Here is a 19,318-nt window from a genome sequence, read left to right as displayed (position 1 = left end):
AGTGTACTTTATAAAGCAACATCCCTGCATCAAAAATAAGTGGGGGGAAGAAAATAAGCAAAAAATTTCTGAACTAATCAGCTGGATGCTCTACTCCAGGTATTTTAAAAGCAAGCCTTTCCAAATAGATAGCATCACTATGTTCCTGGGACATTTAATACCCTGAAAGAGTGATTCATCTCCAGAACAAGCAGATATTACAGGAATAGCCAATAGGCAAAGTTTGCTGCATCAGAATGCCTGCAATCACCCTAAAAAAAAAAAAGAAATCTTGCCCTTAAATTCTACAGTCAGGGGACTAATTCCAGAATTAATCCAAGCCTGTGTTCAGGAGCACTGAAATACTACCCTTGCAATCAAAGTAACATCTAATGTAACAAATGAGGAGAAAGGCTGCACAGCTGAGTAGTTAGTAAACCTGGTACAGTGCCCATGTCCATGCACACTCAAGATGGCAATATGAAGAATCTATTTCATCAGATAATGCCTAAAAATTAAATTTCTTCCTAATGGAAAAACAAACCAAAAACCAGAAGAGACAAGCCAGTCCCTCTTTAGAAGTGTTACCAACTGAATCCTAATGTTAAACACAAATATCGATCCCAGAAAGGTCATTAATCACAACACAGTCAGTCCAATGACCTTGGCCAGTGACCTCGATGAGGCTGAATTCTCCTACTGATAGCGGAAAGAATTACTTACTCTGCACAGACAAAGAACAGTACAACAAAAACAAGGTGAAATTTAACCAGAAGATATTAAAAAACACATAACCAGCCAAAAAAATGAGTAGCATTAAAAAAATAAAATAGAGGAAAAAGTCACAGCTTTTTTGAGTTTTTCTGGTTTTGTTTCTTTCTTTTTATTCCCTTCAAATCCACTCTGGGTTTAGGTCAGGGGTATTTTTATTTTTTCTTTAAGTAACTTCATTACTGTTAGACTATTCTTTTAATTTCCATTGAAGTAAACATTCAATTCTTTTCTACTTGTTACTTCATATAAAAAGTAAAATGTCAATATCAATGATTTTACTTAAGGCAGTGTGTAGGTAGTTTTGTGAAGTTTTCATTGTGCTTTATCTTGTACAAATTCTGAACAAACATTTTACTTAAAGTGAACTTTTTTAATGGGCCATTACCTTATTTCAAAATTATTTCTTCTAAGAGAAGAGAATACCACATGTATGGAAATTTCTTCCCAGAAACCAAGACATCACCATCCCTTTATAAACACCTTTTACCAAGAATTTTGCTGAATTCACTTGTGAAACTCAGTTCTGCAAGACCAAAAACTTAGTGAAAGTGAAGAGGTATGGGGAAGGTCACAAGGAAAAGGTGTTTCTGTCCCTAACAGAACATAGTGTAAGCATTAAGAACTTCAGCAAAATTGTGGAGAAAAACCACTCAGTATGAGAGAACAATATTGCTTTCATACACCTCTACTAGATCATAATATTAACAAAGTGTCCTCATATGAGTTTTCCATGGTCAGTTTTTTGCATTTCCTCATTCATGAGGAATGACATGAACAGGAAAATTTGCTTCTTTCCAGACACAGCTCAGATTCTGGCACATAGGACTTCTTTTACACCAACACCAGAACACGCAGTTGAGCTAAAAGTAGGTGCTTTGGTAAATCTGTCCTATGTCTGGTTTAGATAACATAAATGTTCCACAATACAGACTGATAGCCTAATTTTGATTTCTATGTTTACCAACGTCTACACTTATTGCTAAAAACAATAATTACCATTAAATATTGTAGCAAGACACTAATTATTATTGTTATTAGCTCCTCCTATTATACGCAAACAAAAGCCTCCTATTATACGCAATCAAAAGGAGGGAGGGAAAATGTAACAAAGGGGTCTGTTCCAGGATGTGGAGTGTCAGCAGTGCCAACATTTCAGCCAATCTAACAGACTAGACATATTCCAAACTGTGAGGCAGTACCTCGCCAAAGCCAGTGCCCTGTTTACTCTCTCCTCAAGGCCTGTTGTTCCCAGTGCTTTCCACATAAGCCAGAACTTGAATGCATCCGGACGTCTGCTGCACTGAATGGACTTGTCACCAGTGTCGTAGCTGACATCATAGAACTTGTCCTGCTGGAACAGGTACGCAGCCTCGGCAGAGTAACATTTCTTCAGGAGGCCCTATGAGGAAACACGATAGAGACTTAGATTGATGAGAAGCTCTTTCAAACCTCTTCACAAGCCAAAGCCCTTCTTTTCCTGTCTGTACCAACTGCTCATTTAAAAAGATCTGGATATGCAAGATAATATCCAAAACTTATGGTGTGGTTTAAGAACCCCAGATGAACCTAAACTCCATGAAGTCAGCACTGACAACACAGAAATTTTATTATTTTCTTCATAATGTCATGGAAGAGCAGCAGGCTGAAGAGGAATTTTGACTCAGATCTCAAGAAACCATGGGAGTGGGTAACACAGAAAGAGTTGCCCCAAAAACGCATATGGATATGAAAGAGAGAAGACGGACACATCTGTGTTCACTGCTCCAGTCTTTAGATCATAGAATCACAGAATATTCTAAGTTGGAAAGGACCCACAAGGATCATCGAGTCCAACCCAAGTGAATGGCCCATACTGGGACTGAACCCACAATCTTGGCATTATAACCACCATAATCAAGAACAACTCCTGAGGAACTTCCTACATGTTCACAAATGGCTTAATCTGTTCCTGCTTTGATTAGTTGCAGGTAGGGAAGATTTCAGTCCCAAGAAATAGATGTTTAGCCCTTACAACCAAATAGTCACTGTGGATTTAGCATAGGTTGTCTGACTCTTTGAGCAGAAAAACCTCAAGGAGATTAGTACCACCCAATTTTTTTTCCCTTTCACAGTTCAGACAAACACATTTGAAAATAAACTTAAAAAAAGATACTTTCACATATGATAATCATGATTTCTAAATAAAATTATTTTTATTCAGCAATCTCCAGCCTACAGCTTCTGAGGGGCGACCTGGGCAGAGATGAACAGCAGAAAACAGACAAAGATTAATGAGTAGTGTGGCAAGTTCCAGCAGAGAATGAGGCTGGGAAGCAGAAAGCACAGAGGCTCTTACAGGTTTAAAGGTGCAGAGGAAGAGAAGAGACACAGGACTGGCCATTGGCTGAAGAATGAAATATCAAAATATAGTCTGTAATACTATGAAGTAGAGAGAAGGGCTGGCAGAAAGCAGGCTACAAGAGCAGGGATGGGAATGGCCCTATGAGGGGCGCAGGAGACAGAAAACATAGATCTGTCAGTGCTAAGCAGAAGAGCACAATTCATTTTCCAATTCAATATCACTCTTCAATTTGAATCAACAAAAAAAGTATTTTGCATTTCACCCTTTTCTCTGCATCTGCTGCAAGTCTGATTTTTGAAATGGCACAGTGTCTGATATAACTCTTAATCAAAGTGTCATATTCCCACAACAGAGGTACAGTTCTTGATCTACATTCCAATACCCTACTTATGACTTTGGGATCGGCAATAAAATGGAGTAAAAAGGTCCAGACAAAAGAAAAAAAAAGAGAATTAATTGACTGGCATACACAGGATAACTCTGCCTCTTTCCTAGACTTTTCAATTCCCTCCAAAAAAGCAAATCAGATAAAAAACCCCACCTACACACATATTTGTAGATCACAAAAGGAGAGCACCACCACCAAGGGTTCTCCACAACTTCTGTAAGGATTTGACAATCCCATTGTAATATTTTGTTTGATAAAAGTACAGCAAATTTGGTCTGAACTCTTCAGTCACAGGAGCAGCACATTCAGCCTTGTGAAAAGACAGTTTATATGACAGCTTGGGGGAAAAGGAGGGCCAGTGTCTGCTGTCCCTTTGCAGAGTAATAATGTGCAGCTACAGCACAGGGTAGCCACAGCCAGAAAGCCAGGGCTGAATGCAGTGTTTTGTAGCATATAAGATTCTAACACCTACTTTCCAATTTTCTCAAATAAAGAAAGGCAAGAAGATGACACTAGAAACCGCAGAATACTCAAGCACTGGGGCATCCATACTTCAGTTTCTTCATGGCTTGGTTTTCTCTGGCTAGTAGCTGCACAACGAGGAACAGGAGTCATTCTGTCAAGATATTGTGCTCTATTCATTTAGACCTTCATACCTTTACTATTGGGAGAAAAACAAGTTTACTAGACATAGTGTTAAAAAAGAAAAAACAAAAAAGCAAAAAGGCAGCAACATCCCCAAATTTAAGCTAACTGCTTTGTCTCTTACTGACCTAAAATTTTGCACAGTGTATCTGCAGTGAGTGTACAGCAGGGCTGATCAATGTGGCACTATCTCCTGCCTTATCAGAATGCAATGCAGCACAATAGAGGAGGTTGCAGAATAGTAGTTCCCCTCATGGTTTTCATCTGATAAATAGTAACCATTGTTTGTCTCAAGAAACCTGAACACAGTTAGCAGTATTACAAAAGATTGAGACGTTCACTGAAGATCACAGGACCACTGCAGAGTTACATAGTTTTTAAAAAGTGCTCTAGAGTGAAAATGCAACAAATATTTTGATGTCCCTGATGAACTCAAATTCCTGGGAATGTAGCTCATTTAAAAAAAAAAAAAAAAAAAAGGCAGGTACTGTTCTAGTCTCCTGATGAATCTGAAGGTGGTTTGATGTTGGTTTGATGATCTTTCTTCCATCTACTTATCTTACTAAGAATGCAACGTGCTCAAGAAATCCTGCTGAAGATACTGATAGTATCAATATCCAGACGCAAGTACAGTGACATCCTCCTGCATGTCACTAGAGAAGAGAGGAAAAGAAACAAAAATCATCCTTTGTGAGAAAGAGAGAAATATTCCAGAAGAAAGGTGGAGGAGGAAGAGAAGGGAAGAAAAAAGGAATGGATGACAAAAAAAAGTCATCTCAATTTTCCTAGTCAAATGATGAAAAAGTAGAAGGAAAAAAAAAGGAAATAAATACGCATTAAATACATTTTCTAACTCAACGCTCTCAGTCCAAAGAAGACCCCAACAGTTTTCTACACAGTAACTGAGGTGCTCCATCTGTTCAGAAGAATTGCAAAAGTTTCATTAGAACTTCCCCATTTGACAACTTTGAGTTTCTTTCTTCAGCATCTTTTATCTTTCTACCCTTTTTAACGCAAGTGCTCGGCTTTATAGTCAGTCTGTTAAAGTTTAGGAAATGGAAATACTATTTTCATAGAGGCCCCATTCCACTATGAAGTTTCAAAGAGCTTTTGATTTTGATGAAGTCTATGGATAATTTCTGTGTGTTCTAATTAATGGCAAATCGATGAAAATATATTGATACTGAAAGCAAGAGCTCCAGTTTCATAATTCAACATATTTTTCTCAATGAACAGACTTACCTACAGCAAGTCTTCTGATCTCTTTCCATTTTCATTGCTAGTTAAAAGTGAATTTCAATTTCATTAATAAAATATCTTTTTCCCCAAGACAAGCATCTCCCTGATTTGCCTTATCTGTGGCAATAAAGACAATCTTGAAAATTGTCAAAAGCAGTGCAGTGTGTTAGGACACTACAGCAATTCACTTCAAGAGGTGAGAAGGAGCTCTCAGTTGTACTAAACCCAAGCAAAAGCAATGAGAATAGAGCATTTTCTGCAGCTGCCCTGGAAAAGAATCAGGGGCATAAATATCTCTATGATATTTCTAATGATGAGGAAGAGATTACATGTGGATGGCTACCATCATCACCTTTATCAATTATATTCTGTACTAAACTGAGATTTCATTAGCTACATTGAGACTTTATTCTTAACTAATAAGTAAAAATTCTGCTTATTACCTAGAACTGATTCTTAATTACCTAAACTAGTGCTTCACTCTCACGGGTTACAGAACTTTGGCAGTGGTGATAAACAGTAGTTCTCTGTCTATATGTAGATAATATTCATACAGATATGGATGACAGCAAGGACAAATTGGAGTAGCTCTGTGGTTTTAAGGGAGTATGTATAACCCAACACCAATTCCTAGCATTTTAAGAACATATAAGACCAAAACTGATTTCACCAATGTTTTGAGATTATTGGTCCATCTAGCTTTGTGTTTAAACCTTCACTGCCACTTATGACTCGGCAATACCAGTGTTTTCTGAGTAAGACTATCTTGTTGGAGAAGTGATGAAAGTTACTCAGGGCATGCCAGTGAAAAAGGAATAGCTGAGCACTTCTTGAGCGCTTTAAGCACTGAAGAACTACAGTCATTGATCTGAGCTTTTACACAGGATTAACCAATCTCTCTTTCCCTTTGGTGAAAATGCTTTTCTCTTCTAATCAAGTCAAACACATTTCTCTTTTCTATCTCTACCTTCCTTGGAAATATTCCAACTTTGTTTCACTAAGGCTGGAAGATATACTCTTTTTATCAGCATTTCACTGCAGTTAATCTTTTTTTCTAGTTTTTTTTAAATCTGTACCGAAAAATATTTTATTACAAAGTTTTTCATTCTAACAAGCCAGCTGCAATGTCTTAAATATATGAACACCGCTGAACCCCATTGAAGCAATGAGGCAAAAGAAAAACCCAAACAAAAAAAAAGCTGCTATTTCTTTTGTTAATGGGAAATTACAGTGCTGCCAGTACAGCTGAAATGTGACGACATCTTCTAAAGATTATTTTTCATATGGAAAGTATGAAAGAGAAAAAGAAAAACTGAAGGGGATTAACTTGTTCACTTATAATCAACTGAACCTAATTCTGAAGTATTCCACAGTTTTCAAATGGACCTCAAAGCAAATCGGAAAACAGGCTAACAAGACTTCCTTAATCAGTCTTTCAAAGGGAGATAAGGCAATTCATAAATGGGTCTTAACATTTGTGATTAACATTTTGTTGCTTTGATGTCTTGCAGAATTCAGCACTTCAGAATCTACCTGAGGTCCCTTGAACATTCACTAGCAGAGCAATGTGTTCCAGACTCTTCCAGCTCACATCTCAGCATCCAGTTCCCACTGATGCATCTTAACCACAGTGTGAAGGAATTACGTTCCCATTTAAACGCGTGCTTCATCTTAGCCATAGGTATTTATGTGCTTTAAGAGAAGTGGAACAAGCTCCCAAGTGAGAAACTGATACATGTACTCTTCCCTTGTCTTACTGGTACAAAAATAGCATTTTTAACAGGAAACTGGATTCAGCTGCCTGTTCTGGTATGGAAAGGATCAAAGTGAAGCAACATTTTTCTGTCAAAGTGTCTTAAATATGCATTTGATCTTTTTTTCTTAAGAATTTATATTCCAGCTAGTTAATCAGAAAGTACTCAAATCTATGTGTGTCTGTTTGCATATAAAGACTTCACTGGCACATACACAGAATGAGTAAGAGCCAATTTTCCAGGAATTAGACGCAGAGTAAAACACCCTTTCTTCCTGATGCAGCAAAATCTGCTTTCCAGAGCATCTCACCATAAAACAGGATCTGATGCTATGATCCATGATACTTCTGTTTTCACCCCTCAAAGACCCAGGATTCAGCTCTACAAGTACTTCCACAACATTGCCTAGCTGTGGTTTAGAAGTGGAATAGGATCACTCTACCAGACCTTAAACTGCAGGGAAGGGGAATACAAGAAGGTTGCCAGAGCCCTGAAGTTGGAACAGTGTTCATAAAGGGACTCTAAATGCTAGAGCACCTAGAACATTTCAGTCCTCTTCATTTCTTCCCTCTTTCTTCCTGAGAAATTTCCACTATTCAGTCCAAGTAGCCTAATCATTACCTGGGGCAGTATCTACATACTGGGCCTAATTAGTCAAAAACACAGCACTGAAATCTTCCCAAGCCTGCAATTAAAACACCATATTAATCTTAGTCAATAGCTTCATTCTGTTTGTTTCTCATCTTGGAATAAAGATAAAGCAATGGATGGTGACCCTGAAATTTAATCCTCTTTAATCCCACAGACTCTAGTCTAAGGAAATGAGGTGGCACACTTCTCCTTGCTGTCCTGCCATGTCTCACCCCTGACCTAGAGCAATCGGCCCCAAGAGAGTGCTCTTTGGTCCTCATCAGTTCTTACTAACAGAAGTTAGTAACAAATTACATGGATAGGTAACCTCAGCAGCTGAATAGAAAATATCAGGTTTTTTGACAGAGATTTATTAAAAGTAATTTCCAAACCATGGCCACAAGATAGTGATGTAAACCCTAGGGGCTCCATATCTTTGTGATGATCAGTCTTTTACAACCTATGGAGTGTAAGGTAAAACTCACCCCTAATGGTGGACAGTGGGCATAAGTTTTAGCAGCTCTGAGTTTGAAATGAAGCTTGAAATAACTAACCTCTTACTGTTTTGTTTTAAGATAAAAAGAATGTCACAAAGGCACAAGAAGGGATTTTTGCTACATTGCAGAGTCATCTTGAGAGCAGAGCTCTGTTGTTTGCTTGCTATGCCTTTAAATTAGTCATGGCTTTTAGGGAAGTCTAAATCACCCTGCTGTTGAGGAAGAACTGGTAGAGTGAGGAGAGAAGGCTCAGCACCTTTACCTGCATGTGCTGTAACTCTTATCCCTCTCCCACTCTGGTGCTGCTGTACAAGGGGACGTGAAGATGAGCCCTGCCTGCTTTAAACAGTCGCAGCACTGCTGCAGTCCTGATGGATGACAGCTATTCTGAGGGCTTTGATGAGCTCGGTGTTAAAGTGTGCCAGGCCCAGGTGACAACATACTCCATTCTGAATGCAAATCATGTACAGAAGTTAACTAGCAAGGGCATCAGCTGCAAAATTTGACCACTTGTGAGTACAGTGACTTGGATCATTTTCACCTTGCTCTTATTCACCCTTTATTAATTGATTAAGTGGTGAAATTCACAATAATATAATTCAGCCTTTTTACTGCAGTATAGTAAAACTGACTTTCAGCTATTTTCTAATTATTTCCACTTCCATATTACAGAAATGACAGGCTATTAGAATACAAAAAAAAAGTCAGGAGTACTTACAGAGTTGTCTTTCACCAGAAGAGCACAGCACTGGATTCCTGCCAACAGCATTTTATGGGGATTCCAGGCAACAGAATTAGACCTGCAAAAATCATAAATGGAAAAAGGGAGGTGAAAATTGCATCTGTAATCATGGGTACTTAAGAATAAAACACAATCCAAGCAGACCAATCAGATTTCCTGTACACCCAGTCCCACCACAGGTTCAGAAATTTCTCCAAATAACAGTAATTTCTGTTTTGAAAAATGCAGCACTTATGGAAGCCAACAGGCCACGTAACTTTCACCTCAATTCCTGGTAAGTGAGCCCATGAACTAAATTGACTTACCTGTGGATACCATGAAGAAGTCTGCGATGCTTCCTTGATATCAAAGCTGAGCCACCCCAAGAAGCCTGTTGGAACATTTGTAGAGCCAAGAAAATATTATTTGTAAAAAGTTATTTTGATAATACTTCAACTAGTAATTTCTAAAGATGTCTTATCTCACTTAAAACTTAGTTTACTGCTGTCTTGGGGTGACTTTATGATATGTATCAAATCACAGCCCTATGCCCAGAAATTAATTTTTGTGCCTTTCTACGCCTTTAAACTGAGCCTGAGAGGGGGGACGAAAACTTGAGCAAAACATTTTCAAAGCAGTTTGCAGCTTGTTCAAGGTCACACAGAGATAGAGACTTTTTTTTCAGCTGAGGTAGGAAAGCAGGAGGGAAGGGAAGCACCCGGCTTGCTTTTCTTTCCAGCCAGCTTTCAGCAGTTTTTTTTCTCAGCTCCTTTTCCTCTGGGGAGTTGAAATTTTGTTTTCCTGGGACTGTTTTTTTCCTTTTCTCTCTGCTGGACTGTTTCAACATCAGAATACATTGGGAGGAATTTCCACCGAGGCCTTGGCCCTGGAGGTGGGCCCACCGCCCCATCCCATCTCCAAGGAGGGGGAGAGAGAGACCTACGGAAGGACTCTAAAATTTTCCCAGGTTTCTCTCAGCAGAGCGAGAGGTTTTACTATTTAGCATCATTATCCCTTTTCCTGTGTGTTTGTTAAATAAATAGTTTTTATCTCTTTCACTTTCCTTCGAGGACTTTTTTTTTCCCCAAACCTGGTGGGGGAGGGGTGGTTATAGCCTGCCTTCTCTCAGAGGATATACTTCTACATTTGGCCAAACCGGAACAACTGCATGGTCAGTGGGCTAAATTTTGCCTTTAGTTTCATCTCCTGAAATAAAGATGGCAGCCTGGGGCTATGTCTGAAATAGAAGAGGTGGTGGTCTGCGCCACTACGTGAGCCACAAACCAGAGTGGCCCTTCTGTGTAAGCAAGGGCAATGAACTGAAACGTCCTTGCATAAGCAGACTCATTCCTGATACCAAAGAGTTGCTTCCTTTCCCCCAGCCTTGACCTAAGCAATAACCTAAGCAGAAAGCCCCACTTTGCACATCTTTTTCCTGCTAGCCAATTCCTTTCTGAGAAATTCACTGGGGAAAGAGTAGACAGTGATAATCTCTGCCAGTTGCAAAGTCCAGGCTCAGATTGTGCACAGATATGAAAAGCAAAGTCTGTCAGTGAGCAGTAGCAGCACTTATGCTACCAGCAACCCAACTGACCTTAAAATGACTAAGACTCCCTCAGGTCATCTAAGAACTAAGTGTAGGCTCTAAGAATCACTTAGGCCTTTCTCTGTAGTGAGCAGCTCTCCACTGAAACTCCTTATTTAGTTCAATCTACTCTAGACACCCATCATTGGGTGATACCTTTGGCAGATGTGTCTCTCCAGGGACTATAGAAAGTACCCAGGCAACAAGCTTTTATTACACAAGTTTAATTTCTGGACAACCTGAATCAGGGAATGTGATCCTTTCTCATGAGTTCTGCAAGGATCATCAGGTGCTGTGAAACTTTAGTTCTTAAACAACAACATTTATCCACAGAGGAAAGGTGAGGAGATCATGCAAACACTAGACGTGTCACACAGTGCATTTGAGAAATTACTGATAAATAAATAAATAAAACTATTTTCAATATTCATGCAGGCAGAATGCACTTAAGCAAACTACCTGTGAAGCAAGCAAGGTTCTTTAGAGACACACAGAAGGCATCAGTCCACAAAACATCTGAACTCAGCTTATTTTAAAAAAATACTTGTAAAGAAAAAGAAAATTGCTGATGTAAAGATTCCTGACCTAAACATAGAAAATATATGCTTCTTTGGTTTTTGTTCTTTTTTTTCTTTCCTTGAAATAAAAATACATGATAGCTGATACATGAATTTATCATCAGTATTTGCTTCACGGGCCATATATTAGGAACAAGAGCTGCTATCTCTGTAAGACAGGATGGCAAAGGCTCACAAGGGACATGAAAGGTTATTAACTTGTCTTAAAAAGTCATTCTGATTAATGCCCCAAATTAATGGATCTCATCATATTTGTCATGCTCACAACATCCTTGCTGAGACAAGGGCTGCTGCTCAGGCTACAGGTGGAACCTAAGGTAGGAAACTGTTTGCCTCAAATTTCATAGTAATCCTGCAGAACCATGACTTGTAACCTCGTTTCTCCAGCTAGTCCAAATTTGCCATGTTATGGGATGACAATCTAACTGAACTTTCTATTCAAAGACAAATTTAACTCTTCTCATTCTCTGATTCAATAAAGTCAAAACAGTCACTAACTTACTCCCTGATTTTCAGAATTTATAAACAACCCATTAAAATAGAATACATTTTTACAAAATTTGCATCCGAAGATTTGTGTGTTTGAAAAAGCTGACATTTGCACACTGTTTGTGAAAAACAGGACTAGAAAAGCATTTGAGAGGTCATCTCAATGGTGTGCCACCCCCAAAGGCAAGATTAGCCATACTCCTCTCATTTCTCTCAACCACATCTTTTCTAGAGGTTATTAATCAACAAATCAATTAATCCTGTAATTATCATTAAAGTGAAAAATAAAATGCAGAGAGAGACCAGCAATTGCTGCCTTCACAACACTATTGGCCCTACTTTCTGCCTTTGTTTTAAAAACTGCTACCGGAGACCTAGATGAGAGAAATTAGGTTACTCTCCTTGAGCCACAGCAATACAACATGAATTTGTGATCCATGTTTCTTTACTCAATTCAAGGAGCAAGTGCATAGGGAGCCAGGGCTGGCAAAAAAAAACCCCAAAACCAACAAAACAAAATAAACAAACAACCTTCCCAACCACAACAACAACAAAAACCCACAACCCTCAGAAACAAACAAAACAAAAAACAAAACACCATGAATGAGAAGGCACTTAAGAACTGACAGAATCGTTGGCTTTGTCTGGTTTTAAAGTCCTCTCTAATGATGGAAGCTGCACAACTTCACCACCTAATTTGTGTGTAACAGGAATAACACATCTTTAATTTAAAGTGTCAGTCCTAAACAATGTTACCTCTTGTCACACCTCCAGCGGCCAGGAGAACAGATTAGTCCTTTTCTTTCAGCAGCACCTTTTAAGGCTTCTGTAGACTATTGTGTACTGTCTATTTGTCTTCTCTAGTTTAAATAACATCAGTGCTTTCCATCTTTCCTCATTGGTCATAATTTCTAGGTATGATTCTGTTTATCTACATTGCTTTCCCATTTTCTAATCTTTCTCCTGTAGGGCCTTCTTGAACTGCATCTTTTTATTTGGACACGATCTAGATAAAGCAGATGGCGTATGAAACAAAAAGAAAGAATCATTTTATGTACCTCCTTTATTCAATTCTGAATGATATTTAACTCTATTTGAAAATATCACTGATTTGTGAACTAGAAAAAGATCCGGGCTTTACAGTAAAGATCTACTTTCTAGCCAACAATCCCCAGCCTGTGTTTGTGCACTTGATTGTTGCAGCTTAGAATTCTATCTTTATTGAACTGTAGCCTAGTTTTTCCTCTTTTTTTCTCCAAATTGTCAAAATCCCTTTGATTTCTAATCCTGTCTTCCCACTCCCTTTTCCAGAAGTCTTAAATCATTTTCAAATTTGTCAGCATATTCTTTTTCATCTAAGTTATTTAATGAAAATACCAGATAATTTCTACCCTAGGATAGACCTTTGTGGAATCCTGCTCAAATTTTTTTCTCCTTTCAGTGACCCACTGATAACTGCTCTGTGGGTATGGTTTTCCAGCCAGGTTTTCACTCACTACCAGAGCAGCAGCTTGGCACGTTTCTCTGGCTTTCTGATGAGATATTGCAAAGACACAGTAGAGCTGACTGCTTCTCCTCCATCCACAAGACTACAGAAGGAAGGCAGATTTATCAAACTAGGCTGACACACTTTGTTTAAGACAAATCCAGCTGAGAGCAATGCAGGGGAGGTCAAAACAGGACTATTACCAACCCGTGGCACACACAATGTAATTGGTAACAAGGTACAGAAAATTACTGTGTTTGGTATGCAACAAATCACTTACAGCTGAACTATGGGAATCAGTGTTCACTGCATGATTAAGCTAATTTCCTAAGCATGGGCTAATAGGTCAAACCTGATTTTCTCTACTGGCCTAATAATAAGAGAAAAAAAAATAGTCAGTCAGGACCATCAGGGAAGAAATACTCATACACAGCATTTAAAGCTACATGAAGACAATACATGACATACATAAATGCTGGAGAGCATATTGATGATACAAAACAAGTTATTAAGAAAGGCATCACAGATGAAGGTTGGAATACAATAAGTAGCTGGATTGCTGTAATGTGAACAATATAAGCTTGGCATAGCCTCTGCTCTTAGGCTTGACTGAACAGCTTGGCTGCTAGGACAGTTTGGACCTACTGGTATTATTTTCCTAAAACACTTTCCTTAACTCAGTTTTTCTCTCTGGTTTGTCTTCATGTGAGAGTTTATCTACTATTTCTGTCTTTATTGAAATTTATCTTCCTGAAGCTTACTGAATTTATGTTGACATTGTCCCTTTTGCCCTTTCTAAGAATCACAAGTTTTATCATTTCGTATTTAATGGAAAGAGTCTCCCTAAGGCAAACACATCAATTTTTGGGATCAGAAAATATTCTGAAATTAGATGAATTGGTGTAAATCTGGAAGCAACACCACTGACATTCACATAAGATATTCTTAGTAACAGCTCATGGGAGTACTTACAGTAGATAATCTTGATGTCTGTCAATGATACATGAAAATTCCTAAATTAGACAGAACTTTACCTGGGTTTTACTCTTGGTTTTAATTGTACTGTATCTTTTTTCCTTCAAAGTTACAGCAGGCCTAAACACCAGTGCTCACTTCTTGTAACTCAGACTGCATAATGTGTAAATCATTCTACAAGAAGCCAGACCTTTCAGAGGACTGTAGATTCTCAGAGATTTCAAAAATATTACTGCCTATAGTGCTAGGAGGTATGCTTGCTTAAAAAAAAAAAAAAAAGTAAAAGAAAAAATTCAACTCTTCTCTGTACTTCTTACAGGCTTTCTGAATGGCACAGACCGAGTCTCACTGTTCCTGCTCACATAAAATTTCAGTAAATCTATTTCTAGTGGTGCTGTGAGAGAAAAAATGTCACACTTAGAATCACAGTCTGCTTGTTTTACCATAGCACAGTTGTATATACACGTGTATATACTTGTATATACACATGCGTGCCTGATGTCACTTCTGTGGAAAGTTTTCAGTCTTTCCCCATATCATGTTCTCTTATACATACAGCTAGGAACTTTTAACAAAAAAATAGAGAAACATCCACTCAACCCCTCAGTGAGTGTGAAAGATGAAGAAAATACTGATAGAACTTCTGGGAACCACTGAGAGGCTCATAACATGAATCACATCTTAAGAGAACAATTGTTCTTCCAGACTGCACACCCAAATTGTTACTGGACATCTGTTCTTCTACTGGGAAACAATTAACCTCTGACAACTAAAGTAATTTTAAAACAGAAAATTAACTTAAAGATATTCCTGGATATTTTTACCTTAGTTTAATATGCAGCAAAACTGGAAGAAGAAAGTTCTTTTCAAAACACTATCAGCTGGCTATGGTTCTGAATATGACCCAGATTTATCCCACTATATTTTAGTTCAGCTACAGGGAGACTACTCACTGTTCTCCTACAGTCACTGGAGATGGCTCCAGCCACATCCATTTAACTCACCCAAGGTCCAACACAGATTCCAACTACATCCCTCTTTCCACCAGCCATACACAGACACACAAGAGAGTTACTAACATGTAACTGGACTGCTGCACTTCTGCTGAAAATCTGATGAGTCCTTCTCAGCAACACACAGCTGTGAGGAGGCTTGGCAGACATTTTAAATATTAGGCCTAAATTTTGCATTTTTGTCTTCCAGACAACAAGAAAACTCTTTTGACTCACACGTACAGTGACTTTATTTATTAATGCCTGTGAGACATTTATTTGAAACATGCGTCACTGCCTACGTGATCTTCCTTTAGATACTCAACATTAAACAAACACTTCAGAAATTTAGAGCAGGTCTGGAAATATCCATAAGCATCGCTCCAGATTCTCTTATTGCTCCATGACTTTTAATCTAGCAATTCTGCATTTGTGGCATTGCAATTACAAAGAGAATGCAACTTTAGAAAATATGAAGTGGCCTATTTCTAGAAAAATACATTAACTGCTAAGTTTTTCAAGTAATAAAAGGGCACAATTCCAAAAAGATTAACGAAGGGATTTTAACATCCAACCCTAAAATTACAAAGAAATTAAAAAAAAAAAAAAATCTGAACAGTTTAGGAAAATGTAAGGTGATATACAGGAAAGTTAAATCTGTAAATATGAAACAGAATAATTTATGACTGGTTCAGCCAGAAACATACCTTTATTTTAACCCGTACGAACCTCACACCCCAATTCTCTGTCTATTCCCCAAAAGGACATGGGGAGAATCAAAACTTACTCTTGAGTATAATCACTCTTGAGGCATTTTTAGGAGATTGCAAGAAGAAATTGATTATAAAATAATTTTGAAATATAACCTGACAAGAACAAAATGGCTTTGGCTGCTTGTCAGAACCAAGTCATTTGCTGATTTGCAGCATATGTAACAGAGTCAAATCAGAACATATTTCTGGTCCCTATGCAAAGAAAAAGAAATATTATTAGAGCCCAACTTCTAAAAAGAAATATCAACAGTCAAAGTAAAATAGCAATTATAAAAAAACAGTGCTAAACAAAACCACACAGTATACAAACTCACATCAACATGAAGCCAGAGGCCATGCTTTTCACAGATATCAGCAATTTTATCCAGAGGATCAAATGCTCCCAGCACAGTTGTGCCTGCTGTAGCACAGACAAGAAATGGTGCTGACCCCTGCAATAGGATTCAAAACAAAAAAAAAAAAAAAATTATCCTTTGCACTGCTCATTTCCTTTTTGTATACTTGCAGAGTTAAAGTATAAAAAGATCTAGGAATGTAGGACAAAGATGCGACAATCAACATTTTAGTTTCCCAGCAGAAGGTACTGCATTTAATAGTGCTGAATCTCTTTTTTTTTTTAATTAAAAGAAAAGGCACTTTCCATTTCTAGTTAACACCATCCCAGGGCAGACTTCTGCAGCTTCAGACTGTTTTGACAGATGCTAGTTTTGTCAAAATCAAAACATACCAAGTATTTGACATCTCTCTTTATACACTGATTTTCATTCCTCAGTCTTCCACATTTCACTACCATATTTGCTGTCATTCTGACTGATAAAATAAAGCTACTAGCTCAGCCAGCAGACTGCCCATGCAAGGAAAGGGCTCATCCCTTTAGAGTTTCCACCTGCACTGTCTCTGCAACACCCCTATTCTCTGCCTGGGGAAGAGGAATCTTCAGCTAGGGAACGTGATTTGCCTTCAGCCACATTGGCACGTACCATGACAGGGACAATCACCAACTGATCCCATGCCTGACCTACAGCTCAGCACTATTCCCTTGCTCCCACTCCTGTCTAGGAAAGAAGAAGGGCTGTAGACAGTAACTGAATGTTAGAAGAGAGACCACTGGAAATCTCAGACAGTGCTAAGGTCAGGCAGGTGGGATAAGGAAAACTTTTGTCAGGTTGTGGTCTCAGACAGCCACTGTCAGCCATCCATCTTTGCTTTCCCTTCGGCTGACAGCAGACCAGTTCATGGACCCTTGCAGACCTGTGTGTCCGCATCTACTTAGGAGCAGAAACTGCAACAATGAAAAGAATTGGTGAAGTCTGTAACAACTCCATGAAATTGAGGGTATCAGCCCTAGCAATGAGTGTACAGTCTCACTTGCAGGTAAACACATGCTGAAAGGACTGCTCTGCACGGTTCAGCATCTGGCCTACGAAATGACAACACAGTTACTGAAGAGGCACTAAAGTGGTTGTTAAATAGTACAAGCTGGGATCACTGAAGTTCATCATTTGCAGTGAATTAAATCTCTCAGATGATGTAATTGTGTCTACAGAGGTAACTCAGTGTAGCTTTAGTGAAATCAGACATCAGCTGAAAAATCAAACTCCACACAAGTCTTCCACATATCATTACCGAGCTGAAATCTGCTCTCTTTTTTTTTTTTTTTTTCAAAGTGTTGCTACTTTAAGTATCTACAGACAGACAGGACTGATTCACATTTGCACTCTGACAGTTTTTTACAGTGTAGACAACTGTGAGAAAGGTACATAGTTATGATTTATCTGTATTTTAAATTTTCTTTACAAATGGCTAAAGCAGTGAAAAGTAACACTGGAATGAACTTAAATTAATCCCATACATTCACAAAGACTTATGAGCCCTTAATTCACTTCTTGGTCATTTATTCTGAGCTACCACAACATTCAAACAAACTTACAAATCAGCCTGAAGCTCAAGTACAAAACACTTGCAAGTGAGGCAAAGATGTATCCAATGCATCTATCTTCTGTTAAGTGTTCCCAGCAATTTTCTCCCACAGCTTCATCAAAGTCAAAGGTTTTCAAGCAGCCAGTTGGCAGCACAACTGAATACAGGGACAAGCCACAGATCTCTACAAACTCCAGTAATTGCTACCATTATACTTTTCCCACAAAGAAGGGAACTAAATTTTTATTATTCTTGACAATATAGTTAAAGAAATCTTCCTGCCTAAATTCTCTAAAAAGAGGCCTAAGACTCTTGCTATTCATATTCAGTGATCATTTTGTGCTTCTATCACTAGTAAATACATCCTCTGCTGTCTAGAGTCATTAGAATATTTACTGTAATTCATTGAAGTGTCCTTCTGTAAAAGCTGTAAAGTAGCACTTTATCAAGGACAGGAACACTTACTGAAGCTCTGGTGAAATGAAAACCTTCCAATACACCTGTAACTTCCATTAAAATGCAAGTGAAATTGTGTTTCCCTGTAAGCAGAGAATTTTAATATAGAACATTTGCTTTTAAGTTGCAGATTTCCATACTGAGGTTGACCTTTTTAAAAAAATCATAAACGTCAGATGATTCCTTTCAAATGACCATTACATGTACTGTTACATGAACAAACAAGAATACCGTTTTTGCAAAAGCAGAGTTGACTCTCCTGCAAGCCTGCTTTTTCTTGCTCTGTTTTATTTCAGTCCCTTTTTTTCCCCCCAGTTTGCTCAAATGAGTAAAGTACAGGTTGTCATCCTCAGATAACACAAAGTACAGAAGGAGGCAAGCAAGGGAGTTTGCTAGGTCATTAGGGCCCCCATGTAACCATAGCTCTGCTATCCAGCATGAAACTCAAATAAGAGATGGTTCTTTGGCAGAAAATGTATCTAAATCAGAACTTACTGAAAGCTGTTGTGGCCATGCCAGTGCAGGACAGGACAGGGCTGCCTTGGCTTTTTATCAGCCACAAAGGTAGATTTCCCAAGATAGGATTCCATGGAATGTATTGTCCATGCCATGGACATTGCATTAGTTGCTTTGTATTCACTGATCATGGACTAAGGGCTGAGCTCTGAAAGTGAGAAATAAGGTGACAAGCCAAAAGAAGATCCTCTTGGAAGTCACGTTTAGTCCTTCAAGCTCTCTAAAATAAATTATGTTGACTACAGGTAAGCACTGTCTTACAGATTGTGGGAATGTATGTTAATGTTGTCCAAATACACACACCAGTGCCTTTCCAAATGCTTGCCTTTGACTTTCTACTTGGCAAAGTCCCTAGGGGAAAAGAGGCATACCTCTGCACTCTGGCTACAATAATAGAAAGGATGGAATTTAGCATTTGAAGCTTGTAAGATAGTTTTAGAGACTAAGCTACACGTTACCATTCTTGGTCACTACAGAGGCAATAGAGCAATAGCTGGTGTAATTAACTGAAAAACCATTTTAGGAAAACATACTGCATCCATTTAAAAAAGGATCAAGGGCAAAAGAAATCCTATAAGAA

General features: G+C 38.4%; 1 protein-coding gene across 2 annotated transcripts in view; it reads right to left on the bottom strand.

Annotated features, from left to right (window-relative positions):
* Positions 1-19,318, bottom strand: part of GADL1 (glutamate decarboxylase like 1) — an 84,251-nt gene that overhangs the window by 40,861 nt on the left and 24,072 nt on the right. For both annotated transcript variants that reach the window (XM_042043889.1, XM_042043890.1), the window contains exons 9-12: positions 16,161-16,277; positions 9,295-9,359; positions 8,966-9,047; positions 1,953-2,152 (exon numbers count right to left, since the gene is read on the bottom strand). In XM_042043889.1, the coding sequence (XP_041899823.1) occupies positions 1,953-2,152; positions 8,966-9,047; positions 9,295-9,359; positions 16,161-16,277 (464 nt within the window). The remainder of the gene's footprint in view (positions 1-1,952; positions 2,153-8,965; positions 9,048-9,294; positions 9,360-16,160; positions 16,278-19,318) is intronic.

This window comes from Corvus kubaryi, unplaced genomic scaffold (genome assembly GCF_017639235.1).
Source record: "Corvus kubaryi isolate FWS band 111438036 unplaced genomic scaffold, C.kubaryi_AGA036_p1.0 37398, whole genome shotgun sequence".
NCBI classification, from domain to species: domain Eukaryota; kingdom Metazoa; phylum Chordata; class Aves; order Passeriformes; family Corvidae; genus Corvus; species Corvus kubaryi.
This window is presented reverse-complemented; position numbering and strand designations above follow the sequence as displayed.